General features: G+C 37.0%; 5 protein-coding genes across 5 annotated transcripts; 3 read left to right on the top strand and 2 right to left on the bottom strand.

Annotated features, from left to right (window-relative positions):
• LOC18793480 (peroxisome biogenesis factor 10) lies at window positions 17-3,111 on the top strand. The gene is made up of 10 exons (XM_007222939.2): window positions 17-424; window positions 529-618; window positions 705-799; window positions 900-1,104; window positions 1,269-1,338; window positions 1,436-1,514; window positions 2,007-2,137; window positions 2,357-2,448; window positions 2,646-2,734; window positions 2,802-3,111. Exons 1-10 carry the CDS (start codon window positions 191-193, stop codon window positions 2,902-2,904), a joined length of 1,188 nt encoding a protein of 395 aa, XP_007223001.1. The 5' UTR covers window positions 17-190; the 3' UTR covers window positions 2,905-3,111.
• On the top strand, window positions 3,814-5,969 carry LOC18789464 (40S ribosomal protein S3-2). Its single transcript, XM_020554512.1, has 6 exons — window positions 3,814-3,952; window positions 4,074-4,221; window positions 4,333-4,504; window positions 5,017-5,071; window positions 5,173-5,304; window positions 5,417-5,969. The coding sequence occupies exons 1-6, from the start codon at window positions 3,923-3,925 to the stop codon at window positions 5,591-5,593; spliced, it is 714 nt and encodes a 237-aa protein (XP_020410101.1). The 5' UTR covers window positions 3,814-3,922; the 3' UTR covers window positions 5,594-5,969.
• On the top strand, window positions 10,590-13,626 carry LOC18789648 (thermospermine synthase ACAULIS5). Its single transcript, XM_007222262.2, has 10 exons — window positions 10,590-10,872; window positions 10,968-11,034; window positions 11,160-11,254; window positions 11,719-11,821; window positions 12,180-12,268; window positions 12,402-12,558; window positions 12,646-12,721; window positions 12,842-12,900; window positions 12,990-13,126; window positions 13,219-13,626. Exons 1-10 carry the CDS (start codon window positions 10,697-10,699, stop codon window positions 13,298-13,300), a joined length of 1,041 nt encoding a protein of 346 aa, XP_007222324.1. The 5' UTR covers window positions 10,590-10,696; the 3' UTR covers window positions 13,301-13,626.
• Window positions 13,631-14,352, bottom strand: LOC109946603. Its single transcript, XM_020554953.1, has one exon. The coding sequence runs from the start codon at window positions 14,127-14,129 to the stop codon at window positions 13,761-13,763; it is 369 nt and encodes a 122-aa protein (XP_020410542.1). The 5' UTR covers window positions 14,130-14,352; the 3' UTR covers window positions 13,631-13,760.
• Window positions 14,780-18,697, bottom strand: LOC18788199 (mechanosensitive ion channel protein 10). The gene is made up of 7 exons (XM_007225050.2): window positions 18,551-18,697; window positions 18,384-18,432; window positions 16,585-18,041; window positions 16,364-16,484; window positions 15,806-16,099; window positions 15,529-15,731; window positions 14,780-15,290 (listed from the first exon to the last, which is right to left on the bottom strand). Exons 3-7 carry the CDS (start codon window positions 17,985-17,987, stop codon window positions 15,026-15,028), a joined length of 2,286 nt encoding a protein of 761 aa, XP_007225112.2. The 5' UTR covers window positions 17,988-18,041; window positions 18,384-18,432; window positions 18,551-18,697; the 3' UTR covers window positions 14,780-15,025.

Raw genomic sequence — 20,686 nt, forward strand, 5'->3', positions numbered from 1 at the left:
TTTTTTACTGTCCTCTTCTCTCTCTTCCTCTGAGCAACCCAAAAACTCTTCCGAGTCTTACTTTCTGTTTCTCTCTTCGTATCGGCACACTGAAATTTCAAGTCTCAATCTTTAGGTTTTCCAAATTGGAGTTGCAATTACTAACTTGAACACATAATTCGACCAAAAACAGAAAAACAGTGAACAAAGCATGGGTTGGAACGAGGTAACCGGGTCGGGGCAGCAAGCTGGGCCGAGCGGAGTAGAAGCGGGTCCCAGTAGCAGCGACCCTGGCGAGGCGCGGCGGTTCCCACTGGCGGCTCAGCCGGAGATCATGAGAGCAGCCGAAAAGGACGACCAGTACGCTTCCTTCGTCTACGACGCTTGCCGCGATGCCGTCCGCCACCTCTTGGGTACAAGAACTGCTGTAGCTTACCAGAACGAGGTTGGGCCCTTTTATAAGTTTTCAACTTTAGCCACTGTGAATTGGGATATGAATAACTAGTTCCATCCATGGAGTTAATTTTCTCTCTTTGTTGTTTTTGGCAGACAAAGCTTCTTGGGCAAGTGCTTTATTACGTTTTGACAACAGGGTCAGGCCAGCAAACTCTTGGGGAAGAGTACTGCGACATCACTCAGGTTTAACCATTTAGCTTCTGATTTTATCTCTAATTTGAAATTCCTTTGTTACTTGTGTAGTTGATGCTTGATACTTGTGTTTTTAGGTTGCAGGGCCTTATGGGCTGCCTCCAACCCCAGCAAGGCGAGCACTTTTCATTGTGTACCAGACGGCACTTCCTTATATTGCAGAACGAATTAGGTCCCAGCTCCCCCACCTGACCTTTTCTTTTCATTTTTACGCATCTATTCAGCAAACTGTGAGCTTACTCATGTATATTTTTCGATTTCACTTTACGCAGTTCTAGAGCTGCTAACCGTGGCATTGTACTTGCTGATTCCGATGAGCTCTATGGCAATAATGCTTCATTGAGCAATGATGTTCAGTCTTCTTCAGTCACCCCTACTTCAACTGCCTCTACATCAGGGGCATCTGCTTCAGCTATCAGAAGATTAAAAGAGAAATTCAACGGATTATGGCTTTCTTTAGTTCGCAGATGGCCTACGGTATACTTAACCACCTCTTATTTTTACGTATAAGTTGATTACAGGTTAGGATTTTTGTTATCTTGTTTTTCAATCTTTGAATGCCACTAGCATTGATTGGTGATCAGATAACCTGGGTTGAATCCCTTTTGTAGTTAATATCTCTATGATGCTGGTCCCTCCAGGTGCTTCCTATAGCTCGTGAATTTTTGCAATTGGTTATTCGTGCTAACCTCATGTTCTTTTACTTTGAAGGTGATTCCTGCATTTAGAAGCTCATGCATTGTAGTGAAAGTTCTGGTGAAGATTTGGGAGAGAAACTAATTTTCTTGCTATTATTGATTCTCTGCAGGCCTCTTTTATCATATATCAAAACGTACAGCAGGCATTCGTTATGTGTTCATTGGAAAACCATCCAACCAAAGGCCTAGGTAAGGATTGTATGTTACAATGGAATTTCAATTAGCCACTTATGTAAGAATGGTATATCAGCTGCTGATTACTCTTAACTTCCTGTATCAACATATTTTTTCATGCTGATTTTCTTATGCAAAAACACTTAGGTTTCTCATCTCCGCTAGCTTCCTCTTCTGGGATGTATAACATCACATGAACTTGTCTTAGTATTCCTGTGACTGTATTTTTTCACATTTTATGATTAAAAGGATTGAAATTGTTCGCATTCTTATTCTAAAATTTAATTTCCACAGATTGGGCATGTCTAAGAATCTCAGTGAATCTAAGATGTGCCTTTCATTGAGTCTTATTGCAATCTGTTAGCAATTTTCTCTATTCTTCTTTATCGTCAATGCCCTTGTTCTGCTCTTGCTTTTGTCCCCCATTTGCTTCAGAACATCATTTGGCAATTGTATAGCGATTCTTTATCTATAAAATGCGGACTTATTTTGTTGGCTTCCATGCAGATACCAAATTCTGGGCGTATTCCTGTTGATTCAGCTCTGTATTATAGCTGCTGAAGGACTGAGGCGGAGTAATTTATCTTCTATCGCAGGTTCATCTCATCAGACTTTTGGTACACACCAAACTTCTGGAGGTCAGTATGTTCTTAACAATTTGTATTTATGGTCTTCACATGAAGCAACAGAACTTACAACCTATCAAGTAAAACCAGTCATATGGTGTAAGAGTAAATAAGTTAAGCCCTTAGGGCAATCACAGAAGCATTCTTCATGGTTGTATATTAAAGACCAGTTTCCCTTTTTCAATTAGTAACTACAATTACAATCTGCCACCTTTGTTTATGGGTTTATAGGTCGAGATTTGCCTGTGTTAAATGAGGAAGGTCATTTGATATCAGCAGACGCTGCCAAGGGAAGTTGGGTCTCTGATTCATCGACTTCAGAGGTATATATTCCAATCATGACACTGAACTCTTTTCCTCTTTTGAGGCTTATGTATTACTTTTTATACATTATGACTTCTGCAGTGTGAATGGGTCGATCCAGCAAAAGTGTCACTCGCCTATTTGTACATCCAAGTGGATGTGATCTCTTCGAAATAATTTAAATGACTGAATCAAACTCTTTTTTTCCTCCTTTTAGTCTCAGGCCAGTGGGATGAGCAAATGCACACTCTGTTTGAGTAATCGGCAACACCCAACAGCCACACCTTGCGGCCATGTATTTTGCTGGTACTGCCCCTTTGCATTTTCATTACTCTGGCCTCTCTCTCTCGGGTTTAACACGATCTGTTTGCAGGAGTTGCATTATGGAGTGGTGCAATGAAAAGCCTGAATGCCCCCTCTGCCGGACTCCCATAACTCATTCGAGCCTAGTTTGCTTGTACCATTCAGACTTCTAGTATTCGATCGCGGTGCACTACAGTTTTCACTATTCAGTTATTGTATGTCACTGAGAATAATAAATAGGTTAGAATAGAATGGAGCAGCACCTATGTGCCTCAAAAATAGTGGTTGTAAGCTTGTAATTGCCTCATTTGAAGATAGAAGATCAATATGCCAAGCAAAGATTCTATTTGAGTGTCGAAATAATTCTTCAAATATATAATTTAATCGATATTGTTATTATAGAGTTCAAAGATCAAAGAAAAAAACAACAATGCAACTCCTTGATGAGTTTAAGCTCTTCTAGGAAGATGACGGCTAGATACGGTTGATCGATCGTGTGCGCAAGTAACTTTCAAATTCCATCACAGTGCGTTTGGATGAGAAAATTTAAAAGTACAAAGGATTTCATAAATGATGGAATTTAAAATGACGGAAATTAATGTTCTAGAATTTGTAAAGTTTCTTATTTGAGTGATGGATTTAAAACACGAAATTTAACCTTTATTTGTAAAGTTATCTGTTTTAAAAACTCAATCTCTCTTGAGATTTTAGAAATAACGGCTTTTAGATAGAATTTAAAGTTGAGGTTTATGATATTCAAATTCTATGTTTTTTTCCAAGGAGAATTTCTACATTTCTATGTTCTTTTATTCAAACACAGGAATTGGTTCATGTCAATTTAGAAATTCTAAATTTTGTCAAAATCTCAAGTTTATTTCCCTCATTCAAACGCACCGTTTCAATGACTGAGAAATGATGTAATTACTTTTTGGGCTAAGCCCACCTATTCGTCCCAAAGAGAAAAAGGGAAATCGATGTGGGCTAAATTAATGGGTTCCAGAAAGTGTGGCAGATTACGATCTTGTCCTTGTAAATGGACCGTCGGATCAGGCTCCTCCTCCGCCCCTTTATATAGTAAACATATTCGGGTTCAGCAACGCCTCTGCTGAAGCAATTAGGGTTTTGTGCAAGCAAACGCCGAAAGCGCCGAAGCTCAGTCTTGGATACTCTCATCTCCTCCGATTTCACAACATGGCAACCCAGATGAGCAAGAAGCGAAAGGTACACACAAACTCCCCCGAATTAGTTAAATAATTAGCCAATCAAATCTAAAATCTAAAATCTGAAATGATTATACATAAAAATGATAAATTAATCGTAGATTTGTTTATGCAATTGATAGTTTGTGGCCGACGGAGTCTTCTTCGCCGAGCTGAATGAGGTTCTGACCAGAGAGCTGGCTGAGGATGGCTACTCTGGCGTCGAAGTCAGGGTCACCCCTGTTCGCACTGAGATCATCATCAGAGCCACTCGTACTCAGAACGTTCTCGGTAATTCTAATCTACGGTCTATAGTTCTGTTTATCAATCAAATTAATTACAATTAAATTTGATAATTTTGTATTCATTTGATTAAAATATGTGTATGTATATATCGAATAGGCGAGAAGGGTAGGAGAATTAGGGAGCTGACATCCATAGTTCAGAAGCGGTTCAAGTTCCCCGAGAACAGCGTTGAGCTATACGCTGAGAAGGTGAACAACAGGGGTCTCTGCGCCATTGCTCAGGCTGAATCTCTCCGTTACAAGCTCCTTGGAGGCCTCGCTGTTCGCAGGTCCAATTCCATTTTTCGTTTTTTTCTTTATTTGTTTAAATTCAGAATTCACGTCAGTAGAAGTCATCTTTTCAGCGAATAGGCTTATGATGTACATGTACGAAGTGCCAAACTCGTGTCTGAGGATGACTATAGTTGCTCATTCCATCTATGTTAGCTTAGGGTTGATATGTATGTTCACTCCTGGCTATAGGATCACTTTGATCACTGGATGGTAAATTTTTCATCATTTAATGGTTTTCAATCCCACGTTTTGTAACACATTATGTGGGGCATGAGCATTGTTTCCATTTCCCTTTATGCCATTTCTGCGTTAGACTTGGGGTTGATTTCGTATCAATGCTCAAATAAAACCCCGGGTGGAGTTTGTCAGGCTTCTTGTGCTAATCTCAAGGTTCTTGGAGTTTGGAATATTCTCCTACATCTACCTGAATTGCTGCACAAGGGTGTACTTAACATTTATTTATATGATAACGTTATGAGTTAAAGCTAAAGATTTTTCATTCTTGTAGGGCTTGCTATGGTGTGCTGAGATTTGTCATGGAGAGTGGGGCAAAGGGTTGTGAGGTATGGCATAAGATCCCTTGTTTTTCCATTTGGAAACATTAGTTCTTTCTCATAGGACTTTGAGGATGGTTCCTGAAAAACTAATTTTTGTCTTGACATAGGTTATTGTGAGTGGAAAGCTCAGGGCACAGCGTGCCAAGTCAATGAAGTTTAAGGATGGTTACATGATATCATCTGGTCAGCCCGTCAATGAATATATTGATTCTGCTGTGCGACATGTTCTTCTTAGACAGGTTAGCTTCTTTCGAACTGCTATTTGGTATTAGCCGAAGGGTTCAGTTCTTTTTTTCTTTTGACTGGTATGGTTGATTATGTGATATATATTTTTTCTTGGGAATACAACAGGGTGTGCTTGGTATTAAGGTGAAGATCATGCTCGACTGGGATCCTAAGGGTAAGCAGGGGCCAATGACCCCATTGCCTGATTTGGTGACTATCCACTCTCCCAAGGAAGAACAATATCTTCCAGTTCCACCGGTGGCGGCAGTCAACATAGAGGCTCCTGCAGTTGCAGTAGCTTAAACTGAATTCGGTTGTTGGTGGTTGTTTCCGACAACATTTTATGTAGTATTATGTTATGTTAGCAACGGTTTTTTTGTTGAAATCAGGAGAGGAATACTACTATATTGTTGTTTTGATTAACTCCTCAGGTTTGCATATTTCACTTAAATTTTGTTTTTGTTTTTATGAATGAGGGCTGGTGACTTAACTCGCTGTTGCTGCTATATGTATATTGGTTTTGGTTGGGTCTAATCCTGACCCAGGTGAAAAAAGTTATGGGTGTGAGCTGTTTTAGTTAGCGGCGGAGGCAAGGCATGTAGTAAATCTTTATATGGATGGATGTTTTAGTGGTAGGTTTTTATATGATTCTCTTAAAATAAAGCAATTTGGTCTTTTATGGCTGGTTTGTTTTGAATAAAGTAAATAAGTTTGTAGAAGCAAAATACGAGATTGATGCTTCTGACTTCACATGCAATGTTAAGGTTCTATGCCTATTGAATAGATTATCTTTTATTAAGGTTAAAGAAATCATTGACTTAATTGCGGCGTTTGGTAATTTACGACTGGGCTGGGTAATTTACTGGCTTAGCTACCCCTAAAACAATTACAACGCCTACTTGGGAATGGGCCATAGCATTGGATTAAAGTCAGGATATGGGCCATGGCATTGGATTAAAGTCTGCATGGATCATGGGGTTTATGGACACTTCCGCTATTTTTTTGTAGTGTGATACGGACTATCAAATGACTAATTTCGAGAAAATCTTGAAGTGTAATCGGTTATTGGCATTGGATTAAAGTCCGCATGAATCATGGGTTATCGACCTTTCTGCTATTTCCTTGCAGTGTGATACGGATTCTCAAACGGCTAATTTCGAGAAAATCTTAACCGGTTATTGGCGCATATGATTAAGAGATGAACGAAAGCAACCGTTGCTCTTTCTCACTTTCAATCATCTTGACCTACTACCTTTACAACAAAGGGCTTCACTAGGACATGTTTCAATCGTTTCAGCTGACTTATAAATAAATAACTGTTTCAGCTGCAAAATGTGATGTTTCAAATTCATAAAAATAAAGGTAAAATCTGATCTGGTCTATGGTAAAATCTTTTAAACCCAGAAAACTGTTCTGTGGTGGTTTCTTCTAAGGGGTGAAAATTGGCAAAAATAAGGTTCGAATTCGATGAGTGGCTCATAGGTCATAACACACAAAACACACATCCAATGTATACAGACAATACATATCTTATCTTAGATATATACTTATTTAAACAAGAAATTAGACCAGCTTTTTTTTAAAAAAAAAAAAAAAATCAACATTAAACATGTTATTAGACTGTTTTCGGGATCAAACAATTAAAAGGAAGAAGAAAAAAAAGGTGTGATATTATTAATTGAGCAGGCGGGTATGAGTGAGGTGAAAGGTTTTCTTTTTTATGCATGCCTCGATCACATGAACCATATTTTTTCTACCACTGAAAATCGAATGTAGGCTTCCGTCCATATCATGGAAGGAAGGAAGCCAATTTGAGTTTTGGTCCCTCTTCTTCACTAACACTAACGCTTTCTTTGTGTTCTCTTTAGTAATTATAATCTCCCAACTCACGAGAGCATGTATACATTGTATGATGTACAATTATTCGACACTCACTCAGGCTCAGCCACTCCCACTTGGTTATAAAACCTTGAAGAAAATTAAATAAAAAAGCTTATCAGATTGACATCATTTGTTGGTCATCTTCCAGCAACTAAGAAAGAGCACGTGTGCAAGACAATGTGACGGCATGTCACTCGAGTGCATTGCCCTTTTTACGACAACTACATCGTGAGCAACCCACATTACCAAAAATGATAAAAGGTTGAAAATTGACTCTGGCTTTTGTCCTCAATCCCATTTTGTTTTCAAGGAAATTCCAATTGGGGGATAAAGAAGAAAGGTATTTTGCTTGCACACACACAGAGAGAGAGATATATATATATATATATATATATATATATATAGATTTTCCTGGTAATAGTGGGGAGCACCTACACCAAGCACGCCTTCATCACTCAATGTGTTTGTGACCCAAAATGAAAAAGACAATTTTAAATTGGGAAGGCAAAAGGCAAAATGCAATTGCAGACAAACCAACAAGAGTCGTGATGATGATATAAATGGGCCTGCTTGCTTGCTTTATTTTTTAATGTCTTGTTTTGGTGGATTTGTACGTAGGTTAATAGCAATTCTGTGTCATTTCTCATTAACTTTGAATTGAAAATTCTAAGAATATATTCCCCTTGCAAAAGTCCCCATTGCATAGTCTTATATCTTTTGTCTTGCTCTTTGGAACAAAATTTAGGGTTTCCCCAGATTAGGTTACTGGTTATTTTTTTCTTTTTCCTTCGTCTTCCTAGCTATAATTTACGTGAAAAATGATAAGTTACATAAAACCATAATAAAAAATTGCAGAGTAACTTGAAGATAAACTATATAATGAATTGCCACGACACGAATGATCATTATCTACTAGACTCTTTATGTTGACCTTATTATTTTTTCCATGGAAAATGTATAGAAATTAGAAAAAGCTTTGACTTGGCGTAGGGAGCCAACCACAATCTACTAGACTATATGAAAACAAGCCAGGCCATTGACTTACTTACTTAACAAAGACAGCAACTAAAAGGTAGACTAATTACCTTTGGCTACGTTTTTAATATTAATTCAATCAAAACAAATAAAAAGCCCTAAACTAAATATATCATTGTGAGCCGCCCTTACAATGAACAAAGACCACAACGCCTCATGGGTTTTTATTTAATCATCCCGTGTTGTCTATGACTCTTGTCTCCCATTAAGATTATAATCATTCTGCCTTTTCAAATTAAAATTAAAATTGTAATCTTCAAAGGCAATGCAGATATGGTTTTAGTCAAGTTGCTTAGAGCGGATGTGCTCCTTACTTTGCACTCAAGTTTGAATCTCCCTCATGTGTAGTTTAGATTAGATTAAAGTAGAATATCATTTGTATTATAAATAATAATAAATAAAAAGGCCAATGAAAGAATAATTAGAGGCAAAATGTTCCTCTTTTAACGACTTATATCATCTCAAATGGACAAAAAATACATCGAGATTAGGGCAATAAAAATCATGAAAACTGATACTTAACGTGTAACGCTTGCACAAGCTATAGCATTATAACTTGTAGCCTTCCTTTTCCTCTCTTTGGTATTTGTTTACTGACTATTAAAAACTTCAGTTAACATGAGAACTCCATTGTTCCAACAAATCCTCATGGAGAGACATGTGGCACATAGCGGTGGCTTGCATATTTTAAGTCAAAAACGTCACCGAAATTTTTATATGCGGGTCAATTGAATATGCTATTTGACCCCCAACGTTATTGAGTGTTTTTAAGTGTAGGGACATGGTGTTTGATAAGATGCCTCAAAAGACATTCCATAAGGTAAAGGAGAATGATGTTCACTCGTTCATATTTAATCTTATAAGCTTCATTGTTATATTTTCATAAATTTCGACTGAATTCGTATATGTTTTAAAATAGAGTAACATCTCAAAGTTTGGAAACTTGTTTAGTGTCTTTTGCAATTCTCTTTGCAACCCTATTGTTTTAAGTTCCCTAATGGTTATCTCAATTTTAAAATGGAAACTCGTGCAAGCAAAAACAAAAACCAAAGGCTTTTAGCGTTTCGGCATAGCTTGAACACAAATGGGTCATTTGGTCATTTGAGAGATGGCATGAAAGAAATCATAATGCACATAATAATAAAGAAAGAAAAAAAAAATGAAGGGATGGGGAGGAAGATGACGAGGAAGCTTAGGAAAACGTAGTGTCAAAGAGTGGGCGTTCCACAAACAAATATAAGCTTAGTGGAGTCACCCCACGCTCAATGAGCCCTCTCTCTCTCTCTCTCTCTCTCTCTCTCTCTCTCTCAAAATCCACATTTGATGTTGGGCCCACAAGAAATCCCAATGGCGTGGGGCCCATAATATATATCCCCTCCCAGGCTTTTGCTGAGTGGGACATGGATACACCCCACTACTACACAGGCTTGTGGGCGAGTAACCAGAAGCCTAGCAATATGGATAAGTCACCCACCATCCCCATGTTACAACAACGGGTGGGTGCCGAAAGGAAAAAACAAATATATAAATAAGGCAGGCCAGCCCATAAAATCCATAGTGGGGTTCATCTCCATGCGTGTAATTGTTCGGTGTAACATTTACATCGTCATGTAGTAGTGTGATTTATCTATTTATATTATAACACGTATATATATAAATTTGTGCTATATTAATCTCATAATTCATCGTGTGACATGTTTCACGTGTTAATTATGTAGCACAACGCCACCGTGTGTAAATTTTGTACACTTGACTGTGGCCACACTTTACTCACACCCTCCTTCTGTCAAAGATTTGTATGAAACAAATCAGTCTAGTTGCAATTCTAACACGTTTTGCAAAGATTGCAAACTTGGCCTGCCGTGTGTTCTAAAACTTGCTCAACCAAGCTCAACTTTGTAACCGTAATTCAATGTGGTTAACCAGTCATACTCAATTCTATGAATTTCAATACAAGTTTAGATTAACCAAATTGATTATATTGGATCAGCATCAGCATCAGAGTGACTGACTCACTACTTTTTTAGAAAAATTATACAGTTTGTAATTTTATACTCATGTATTTTTTTTTTAAAAGTAAATACAATTGTAAAGAATCTAAAATAAATTATCTCCACAAATTGTTACTTCATTATTATGAGTTTAGATTTTTATATTCCAGGCATGGGCTTGCATAGTAATTCTGCTGGGGTGAAGGGCAACAGAAAGTTCGTGATGCTGCTAGCTACTGACAAAATCATTACCCGTGCAACTAATGCTTATAGATCCTCCTGGTTTAAATTAACAGAGTGTGTGGAGTTTTTATTTTATTTTATATATATATATTTAATTTATTAAAGTGGGGCATTATATAAAGCAGCTAAGCCCCTCCCCTCTCTCCTTATGCCAACCTCCTCCAAACCACACCCTCTCTCTCTCTATCTCATTTCTTCTTCAAACTTCTTCATCAGTCTCTACTAATCTCTTGTTTGTGTTTTTGCTCTAATTAAAATGGGTGAAGCCGTCGAGTTTTTCCATGCAAATGGTTTCTCTAACTTGACCCAAAAATTTGATCCTAAACTTGTACTTAATGTTAATGGTAACAGCCACTTAGACAGAGATGGTTCCTGGTACGAAGAAACCATTGACGATGATCTCAAATGGTCGTTTGCTCTCAATGTCAATGGGTTCGTATAATTCCACTTCCTTAACTAAGTACGTGTGTTGTTGTTTCTCTGTTTTATTTGAGACTCTGTTTTTGTCTATGGCTCTGTCTCTGCAGAGTGCTGCATAAAGGGACGAGTGAGTTTCAGGAGATAGCCTTGTTGGATACAAAGCGTTTTGGGAAGGTTTGTTCATCTCATCATTCATTTGTGAATGTCGTCTTTCAAAGGTGCAATTAATAATTAATAATGTCGTTTTTCCTAATTGTGATGATACTAATAATATTGTATTTATATCTGAATTGATTCAGGTTTTGGTGATTGATGGAAAGATGCAGAGTGCAGAAGTGGACGAATTTATTTACCATGAATGCTTGATACATCCTGCTCTCTTATGTCATCCCAAGTCAGTCCTCCTCTCCATATATTCATCCTTGTTACCTGTTTTTTTCTTTCTTTCAATACATGCGAACCGATATAAGGAGATAGGGAATTCGAATGATAACCGAGCTACAAACCCCTTGCTTCGTTACTACATATTATAATCGTTAGTAACTTCAAATGTTTTTAGAAATATTAACACTATTTGTTTTGTTTTAATTTTATAAATTGTAGGGAGATGTCATTCCAATGAATTAAGAATAGCAGAGGGTCTAATTATAAAGCGTGTTTTTTCAGTTTTCAATCACTTCTCAGAGGCTTTTCTTACATTTTGATTGACGGGAATAAATAAAAACATTTATAAGGTGTGACAAAAATTGATTCGTATTCTTTGTTTTTGTGTTTTTTTGTATGAGGTATAAAAATTTATTCATATTCGTTTGCTTCTATTCTACCTTTAATTAAGCAATTGAGATTGAGAATGTGCAGGCCAAAAACTGTATTTATAATGGGAGGTGGAGAAGGGTCAGCCGCAAGAGAAGCTCTCAAGCACAAATTACTGGACAAAGTGGTAATGTGTGACATCGATCAGGTATTTCTTTTTCTTTCTTTTTATTCTCATCAAGTGGTGGACCAGCTTTATTTGTTGAGAATTTGTTTTAATATAAGTACGTATTATTATATGGGTGAATGATATGTTTTATTTTTTGTTATTTAAAAAAATAATATTAATAAATAGAGCACCGTAATATATAATATGACCGTGCTACCGTAATATTCACTCCACAAATAGAGCACGTTGGTGCTTATATTAAAACAAATTCTCAACAAATAAAGCTGAGGGAATGTCTTAAGTTTTCTTTGTAAAATAAAATCATTGTAAATATGTATATTGTGGATATGACATTGGACAACAAAATAAAACTTTGGGCCACGTGACATATTTGCAGGAGGTGGTTGATTTCTGCCGCAGACATTTGACAGTGAATCAGGAGGCATTTTCTCACAAGAAGCTTAATCTTGTTATAAATGATGCCAAGTAAGTGTACATAATTTTTTGCTTTTTATAAATAAAACGATTCAAACTTGAGAACTCTTTCAATTTTGCGAAGATATGTAGTTAGCTCAATTAATATCTTATATAATAACCAAACTTATTATTTTGGTTACAGGGCTGAACTGGAGAAGAGTTGCGAAAAATTCGATATCATAGTAGGAGACTTAGCAGACCCAGTTGAAGGAGGGCCTTGCTATCAACTCTACACAAAATCTTTCTATGAGCAAATTCTCAAACCTAAGCTTAATCACGGTGGCATTTTTGTCACTCAGGTAGATCATCAGTTTATGTCTTTTTTCTTTCAATTTTTTACACCAACGTCTGAGACACTTAAAACATATATTCTGTTTGACATGCAGGCTGGACCAGCAGGCATTTTCACCCACAAAGAGGTCTTCACCTCTATTTTCAACACAATCAAACAGGTCTTCAAGTGTAAGTATCTACCCTAAATTTACACACACACACATATATATATATATATGTATGTATATATTCAACCCAAAAGGCTAGCTTATGTTCCCTGGTCTTATTTTTTTTACATGTTTTTTGCAGATGTGGTGGCATATGCAGCTCACATACCATCTTTTGCAGATACATGGGGATGGGTTATGGTATGTGAACTCAAACGCATTAATATTTAATTTGCACTGGTCATTTTGATTATGAGTTTATAATTATGTGTAAATGTTGTTGTAATCAGGCCTCGGATGAACCGTTCTCTATCAATGCTGAGAAAATGGACAGAAGGATAGAGGAAAGAATTGATGGGGAACTGAACTATTTGAATGGTGCTTTGTTCATCTCCTCTGCAACCATGAACAAAACTGTTTCTTTATCGTAAGATCACTTCCTTCACCATCATACAAATTATGCCGTTAAATTATTGCTCAAAAACAATTTATTAATGGGATAATATTGTGCCATTTTAGGCTGTTGAACGAAACTCATGTCTACACTGAGGAAGATGCAAGATTTATTCATGGACATGGGGTGGCTTACCGCATCAACTGAGGTCTCAAGCCACAGGTTGGGGGAATTGCTGTACAGCAACAAAAAAGAAAAACAACAAAGTGATGAAGAATGGGAGTTTGACAGTCACTGATTTCTTCAAAAGAACAAAAGAAAAGAAAAAAAAAACAACAATTGTTTGCAGCATTTGGTTTTACACTAGAATATGTTAGCTTCATTGGGTTGTTCATAGGATTCAAAGTGAGAGACTTTTTTTCAAGTTATCTTTTACTTTTATGAATGAAACATCATGAGGCATTCCTCCATTCCTTATTAGAAAGCTTTCATTTTCATAGAAAGTGTTTGAAGCCCACACTGGCTTTATCTAATTAATTGTTATAAACAATCAAAATCAATTCACTTGAAAAACATATTTCATACAATCATCCAGAGTTGCACATCATACTAAAGATACAGAAAACAGAAAAGACAGATAATTGAGGAAATATTTTCAACCTCCCCTTCAGGTTCTCTTAACTGGGTCGAAGTTAGAGACCCCAACAACAGCTCCTATAATGGCTGTAAGCACAACTCCACCAGCAGCAATGCTAAGCAAAAAGTTGTTGAGAGAGGGTGTGAGGCCAGAGCCTGCAGCCTCAGCCACCTCAGGTATCACCATGGAGGCTGTTAATGCAGCTGCTGTTAAGCCTGTCACTGCCTTTTCTTTGAAAGATGCCTCCACCTTAAGCATGCCTTTGGACTTTGGCTTCACAAAAGCAGCCTTCTTTGATGGCCTGACTGGGACTGATTTGAACAGTGATGCAGAGTTAGACTGGTTTAGTCCGTTTTGGGTGGCAGACATCAGTGGGATAGCCATTGAAGCAGAAGCCATTTCTTTTGGTGCTAGCTAATGGATTTTCTCTTTGCCTAGAATGCAAGTGTAGGTGTTGTTATATTTGGAGTGGGCTTGGAGTTTAGATATTGGATGAGCAGTGGAGGCAATGAAATGGGGGGTGGAAATTAGAGATTTTCAGCTGATGTGTCTCTTCAGAGTTAACCTATGTGGCAAAATCTCTACCTGGGTTTGAAGGATAAGGTTATCCCTTAGATTTGATCCTCTCCCTTTTGAAACTGGAATTCAGGATTTCATTGAGAAAGCATTGCGTATATATGCATGGCACTCGGCAGGCCACATATGCTTTCGGATTGTCTTGCCACGTCATGTGCTCATTTGGGCTTCCAAATGCCTCTCAGCGAATACAAAACTCAGTTTTTGGAGTCTAGCTTACAAATGATCAATTGACTCTAGGGGCAGAGACTTCTTAAAGCGTTTGAAGAAAATAAATGTAAAAAAGTGAGGTTAATGGTCTGTGACCAATAAGAATCACCATTGTTTGTTGCTATCAAAGTCATCTGCCAACACCTTCCAGTATTTGAGCTTTCAAAATTTGCAGACATACCTGAAGAATTTTCCATGTAAATCCAGAAAACTATACTATTTCTATGAAGAAACATAAATTGAGCAGCTAAACATAGGGGCAATAATCCAGTTAAAATATACTGCCTTCTTCAAATTAATAAGTCTAAAGTCACCATTCACCACCAAAAAGGTAGAGAGAGAAGAAAAATAGAAACTAAACAACATTTCATATCATATTCATTCCTAATCTAATCCACAGCAGTAATCTCGTCTGTCCGCTAAAAATGGTGGTTCCACCTCCAAAATTCTACTAACTAAAGGAAAAGAAGTAAAATCATCAAGAGGTCTTCTTTTTACCCCGCAGTAAATCATTTGCTGGCAACAGTTGCATCTATTTTAGTTTGAGTTATATGAACTTCTTGGGGCAGCAGATTGTATGTGATGTTTAGCTCTTCTAATATTTTCTTCAACTCGATGACTAGTTCAGTTCGCCGCTTATTCTTTTCTCCAAATTCCTGAAAGTTCATAGTGTGATTCACATAGAGACCCATCTTTAACTTATTCAGATTTTCAATTTCAATCACCACCAGATTGTGGTTAGGATGCCAATGTTGCGAGTTCCTCTCCAAATGCCTGAACAAGCAAAAGGAAATTGCAAAAGAGTAAACACAGAGCAGCAGTACAAATTGATGCTAGACTGTCCAATCAAGTGGAATCATGTGTGAACGTGCAGTGCAGTCTGTATGATATAGCAATTGTGATTGGTAGTCGAGTAGCATAACATATAAGTTTATTTGAGAAGAAATTAAACATGTGTATTTTATAAACGTGCCCGCACATACAAAACAAGTATAAGCTTCAATTAACTCACTTGTTTATTTTCTCTTTCAGCAAGCCTATCTTCTCCACCGAGGTCATAAAAGCAATCGAGAATTCCACAATATCGCCCATATCTGGACTTCTGTAATAATTGCTGATGGGTTTCGTGGATAAAACGGAATTTGGATAGTAAATCTTCTCATTATTGAGTTTCAAGAAGACTGTGTTTAAGATGTTCATCTCCTCAACCATCAACTGTCAGGTTACCAGGTATTAGAAATTTGATTAAAGTAAACTCCACATAATGAAATAAGAGTAGTGAAAGTTACCGGAACGCCATCAACAACACAGCGGTCACCAACATCAAATGGATGCATTACAAATACAAAAATGATAGCCTCAAATATTGTCTTGCAAGTGTTTCCAAACATAAAAGCTGCCACTACGAGCTGTGATGAAAGGAACACAAGCACTTTTGTGGTTGCAATTTCCATCAATAGAAGCCACACTACAACGGTAATAACAACCAGGATGCCAGTCACAAGTTTGTTCAATTGCCTTACAGCTGTTTTGGTGTCATTTAAAGAATGAGCTAATGCTTTGCGACCATTGTAGACCTTCACCTGCAAAAATAAGAAGGTAAAATATGTTTCACCTCTTATTTCATTTTGCCAAGAAGATGAAGGGAAAAACTGTAAACAGAAGCAGACTTAAGTTACCAAATTCTCTTTCTCCATCCCCCGCTATATGCTTTTAGATTGAAAGATATGCATGATTTCATAATAGGGCATGTATATGTATGATGCAGAAGTAGAACCCCATGACTACAGTATCAATAACTGCCACTCAATGTGGAACTCAAGACAAATAAAAATAAAAGGTCTTACCACCCAATCTGTTAGAGCTTTTCTGTCAATACGTCCGGTGTCTGCTCCTTCAAACAGCGGAAACACAAGATCCACCTCTTCCTTAATCATGAACCTCATGAGGTCCTCCTCCTCTATGTACCTAGTCAGATGTAAGATAGTTAAAATAAAAAAAGAACACATATGAAAAGGGCACCAGAATATCACAAATTTCCGCTAAACAATAAGGTGGTCTTTCTCACTTGGAACCAGCTGGCGCAACGTTCAAAAAAATGTGATAGGCAGCGGCAGTTGCTTCCATCTCATTGGTAATCTCCTTATCTGTCTGTTCAACCCCTCCATGTTCCATCTCATCCAATGTATGGGAGATAGTGGACAGCCCTGAAGTAGAAACTGCATCCACCAATACCTTCATGGTCCAAGCTGAAACCTTCTCTTGCTTCATCTTCTGAAGCTTTCCCATATCAATCACTTCTTTCTCCTTCCCAGCTTTAGCCTTCTTTGTCGTCCTGAAACTCAGTTGCCCAGTGCTCGGTGATCTCCCAACCCTCTCAGCCTCCTCTATAAGTGCAGGCCCTGAAAGTGTCTGAAGAACATACTGATGGAAGATTGATTCTTGGATTCTATCAAAAAAGGTGTTCACATGGAAACTAGATGCTAAGATCTTAAGTAACAAAGTCTTTAACAACCACAAAAATGCCCCAATAAGAACGGAAACAAGAGTCCATGTGACGTAATTCAAAATCTTGGTGGAAGTCTCTGATCGCTCGACCTTGCCACCATTGAACACCAGTAGCCATGTGAGAAGAACCAAAGCCAACCAAATGAAAACCTGAACACTCTTCTTCATTCCATGAACAAAATACAACACCTTCTTCCTAAGCAAAAAGTTCCTCTCAATGACAAACACTACGAAATGCATAAACCAGTTTGTAACCAACATGCCACAGAATATCACCATCACAAGCACACACCATTTCCATACCTCCAACCCCCACATGTTAAAATTCTCTAATTTCTCAACAGTCAAGCTAGACACTAAACAAGCCAGAATGCCCAGAAAAACAACCCACTCGAACAAGACCTTAGTCTTCACTTTCCTATGCTTATCTCTACTCAATTTCACCTTCTTGTAAATCTCTTCATCCTCCTGCTCTTTGACCCTGCCCGGAGACGGCATCACTGGTACCCTCGAAGAGATTGAAACAGTCCTAATCCCCGGGGAAGCCCTATTGAATGAACCCCTATATGGGGAATAGGGAGAATTTGCACCAACTTGATCTAAACCACTCTCTTCAAACATATTGGGATCAATGGGTACTGATTGTTCACCAAACCTTGACTTGGGTTTGGAAACTAACCTAGTGAATGACTTTCTCTTAGTGAGGGTCTCATTTGCGGTGGGGATCTTGGGAGGCTTACCGGGACTGGATCTTGAAATTTCAGGGGAAGGGAAGCTCACTGGGACTGACTTAGAAACCCCAGTGCTGGACTCAGTGGACCCTTTGGCGGGTGAGCCCACTTTGCTTGGCTTGGGGGCAGAAGATTCCGAGCCTTTTGAAGAAGACCCTTTTGCTCCATTGCTAACTTCGGTTCGAACTTCCAATACAACTTCACCTCCATTGGCAGAATGCTTCTCCGACATGCTTACTTCGCCAACTTTTAAAACTTTATCTTCTCTGTGGCTTTCATTAAAACCCTACCACAATAAACACACAGAAGAGCTCGCATTAAAACCTCATAAATAAATAAAAACCAATATGAGGCACCCGATACAGAATTACATTTTAAAATGTGAACTTTAAGAACACTTTTGGTAGATACTCCCCATTCTGATCTTCATTTCTTTTTCTTTAAAGGTTTGAGCTTTATGCATTGGCTTTCTAACAAAACTATAATAAGCTGATTCTATTTAAGAAAAACAGGCAAAGAAGTTATCTTAGCGCCAAAAATATCAAATAAAAAACTAAATATTGTCTAGAACAGTAGGAAGGAAGGAAGACTCTGCTTATTTTCCCTGAATATGTATAATCAAACTTACCGGTGCTGTCCACGAAGAACCCACCAAGGAAAAGCTGGAAGGCCACTTGCTGAAGAGGAGGTCCCAGTGATTGTTGATTCAGTAGTGCAAAGCCATTGATCAACTGGGAAAAAAGTAAACTTTGAAAGCAAAAAATACCCCCAAAAAAGGCCTTGTTGAGTTCTTACCTATCAGAGATTTGGTGATGATGCTTGCAAAACTTGAAAAGAAGAAGACTGTGGTGATGCTCTTGGAGCTTAGACCAGAGTGAGAAAGTGAACGAGCAAAGGAGGAAAGAAAGGCTGCAGAAGTCAGGGACAGAAAGATGCAGAGGATTCAAATGTTAGAGGAAATGCAAATTCCTAAGACATATAAAAATGTTTAACCACGTGGGGTTGCTGGAAAAATAAACAAAGAAATAATAAGATTTCTTTTATGACAAGAAATGATAAGATTTAAGTACAATAAGAAAGGTCTTAAAATTTTAAATTCTTAATTAAAGTTAACCAGTCACATGCCCCAGTGATGATAACAGCATCAGCGTTACCTTGCTTTCTTGTAGTAACATTAATATTGCTTGATAAAGACATATTATTAAGGTAATGAATGTTGGATTTGGAAGGCTAAACGAGGGCAAAAATGGAATTTGGAGCATGAACTTTTAGTTGTTGTGAGTTAATTAATTAATAATTGTGATTGGCTTTACAGGTGTTCTCTGGCCACAAGAAACAAGTAGCAAGTACTAATACCAAACATTGGTTGTTAAAAGCGGAAGAAAAATTCTCATGTAACGGGTATATCTATATATATAGCAAAAGGTAGAGAATGGTGAAACATTCAAAATACCAGAAAATGCTCTTGGTTAATGCAAACATTAAGAATTGAAATTATTAATTAAATGAGGATAATATGGTAAATTCACAATTTTTCGTATTAAAAAAATTTAAATTAAAAGAAAATTCAGATAATGGGTCCTATTTTTATGGAACACAAATATCCATTATCTTTTTTAATTCTAAAATAAATTTTAATTTTTTTTTAAAAAACCTCTCGCATGCGCGGAAGCGCGTGCAGAGAGACTAGTGTAGAATAATTAGAATAACGCAATAATATATAGAATAATTAAAAATGTAGAATAATTAGAGATATCAAAATAGTATTATTTTCGTTACATATAAGATTTTTTGGAAAAGTATAAGTGAGACTGGTAGAGTTGAAGTTTTTTTAAAGATTATCTTCATTATTTAAGTCGTAATTAGTGAATTAAAAATAATAATTTCGAAGTGCATTGGATTTGGAACCAAATAAAAAGACGTGTTTATCTTACCGTTTGATCTGTTGACGTTTACATCGATACGTAAATGTAAGTCGCTTTTAATGCAGATAGTAGTTTAGGTACAGTGATAATCAGAGGCCCACCAAAATAACAAAAGTGGGCCCATATTTCTGGAGGATCTTAAATGTTTTTGAGCATGCAGTTCATAGTAGTAGGTAGGAATAATGGAAGGCCCACCAATACATGGCTCGTCGTACTGATACTGAATAACCACATCCCGATAGCCAAATCGCATAATGCTTGCATTTTTATTTCTGCTTTGACCCAAACAATAAATAAATTTGAGTTCTATTTATTCCTATTAGTTCTGATATCTTGGACTACAGAGGTTTAAGAGATTTATAGTCAGTTACAATTAGATGTAAATTCAACGGTTTACTCACTCTTACACTTCTTTTAAAAAAAAAATTTGAACCATTAGATTAATATCTAATGATGGATGACCATCAATCTTTTAGACTCCTATAGTCCAAGAAATCAGAACTGTTATTCCTATACATGTATTATAATATACAAGGAGGATATTAGAAAATATATCACACCATAGGAGAAAATATGTTATAGTATATACATATTCATCACGTACATATTCATTTAATATGACTTTTAAAATATTTTTTATCGCATTTATTGAAAAAACAAAGACGACATATAAAATTAGAATATTATATAATGACCCAATTTTTCACTTGTTTCTGAAAATTTTCAAACAGTACACGTACATATTTTATACATACTATATCTATTCCGTTGATTTTGTATTTATCTATATAAAAAATTGGCTAAGCTTCTTATGAGGGGTTAAAATGAAATTAACTCAATATTTTTTATAAAAATGTTTACGAAATGGAGCACGGGTATACATGGGCTTAGTCAAATTGGTTAGAGCATATATGTTCCCTATTCTGCATCCGAATTCGAATAATCCTTCCCATAATTTAGATTATATTAAAATAGAATATCATTTATATAAATAAATAAAAATTAT

This window comes from Prunus persica, chromosome G1, assembly GCF_000346465.2.
Source record: "Prunus persica cultivar Lovell chromosome G1, Prunus_persica_NCBIv2, whole genome shotgun sequence".
Lineage (NCBI taxonomy): Eukaryota > Viridiplantae > Streptophyta > Magnoliopsida > Rosales > Rosaceae > Prunus > Prunus persica.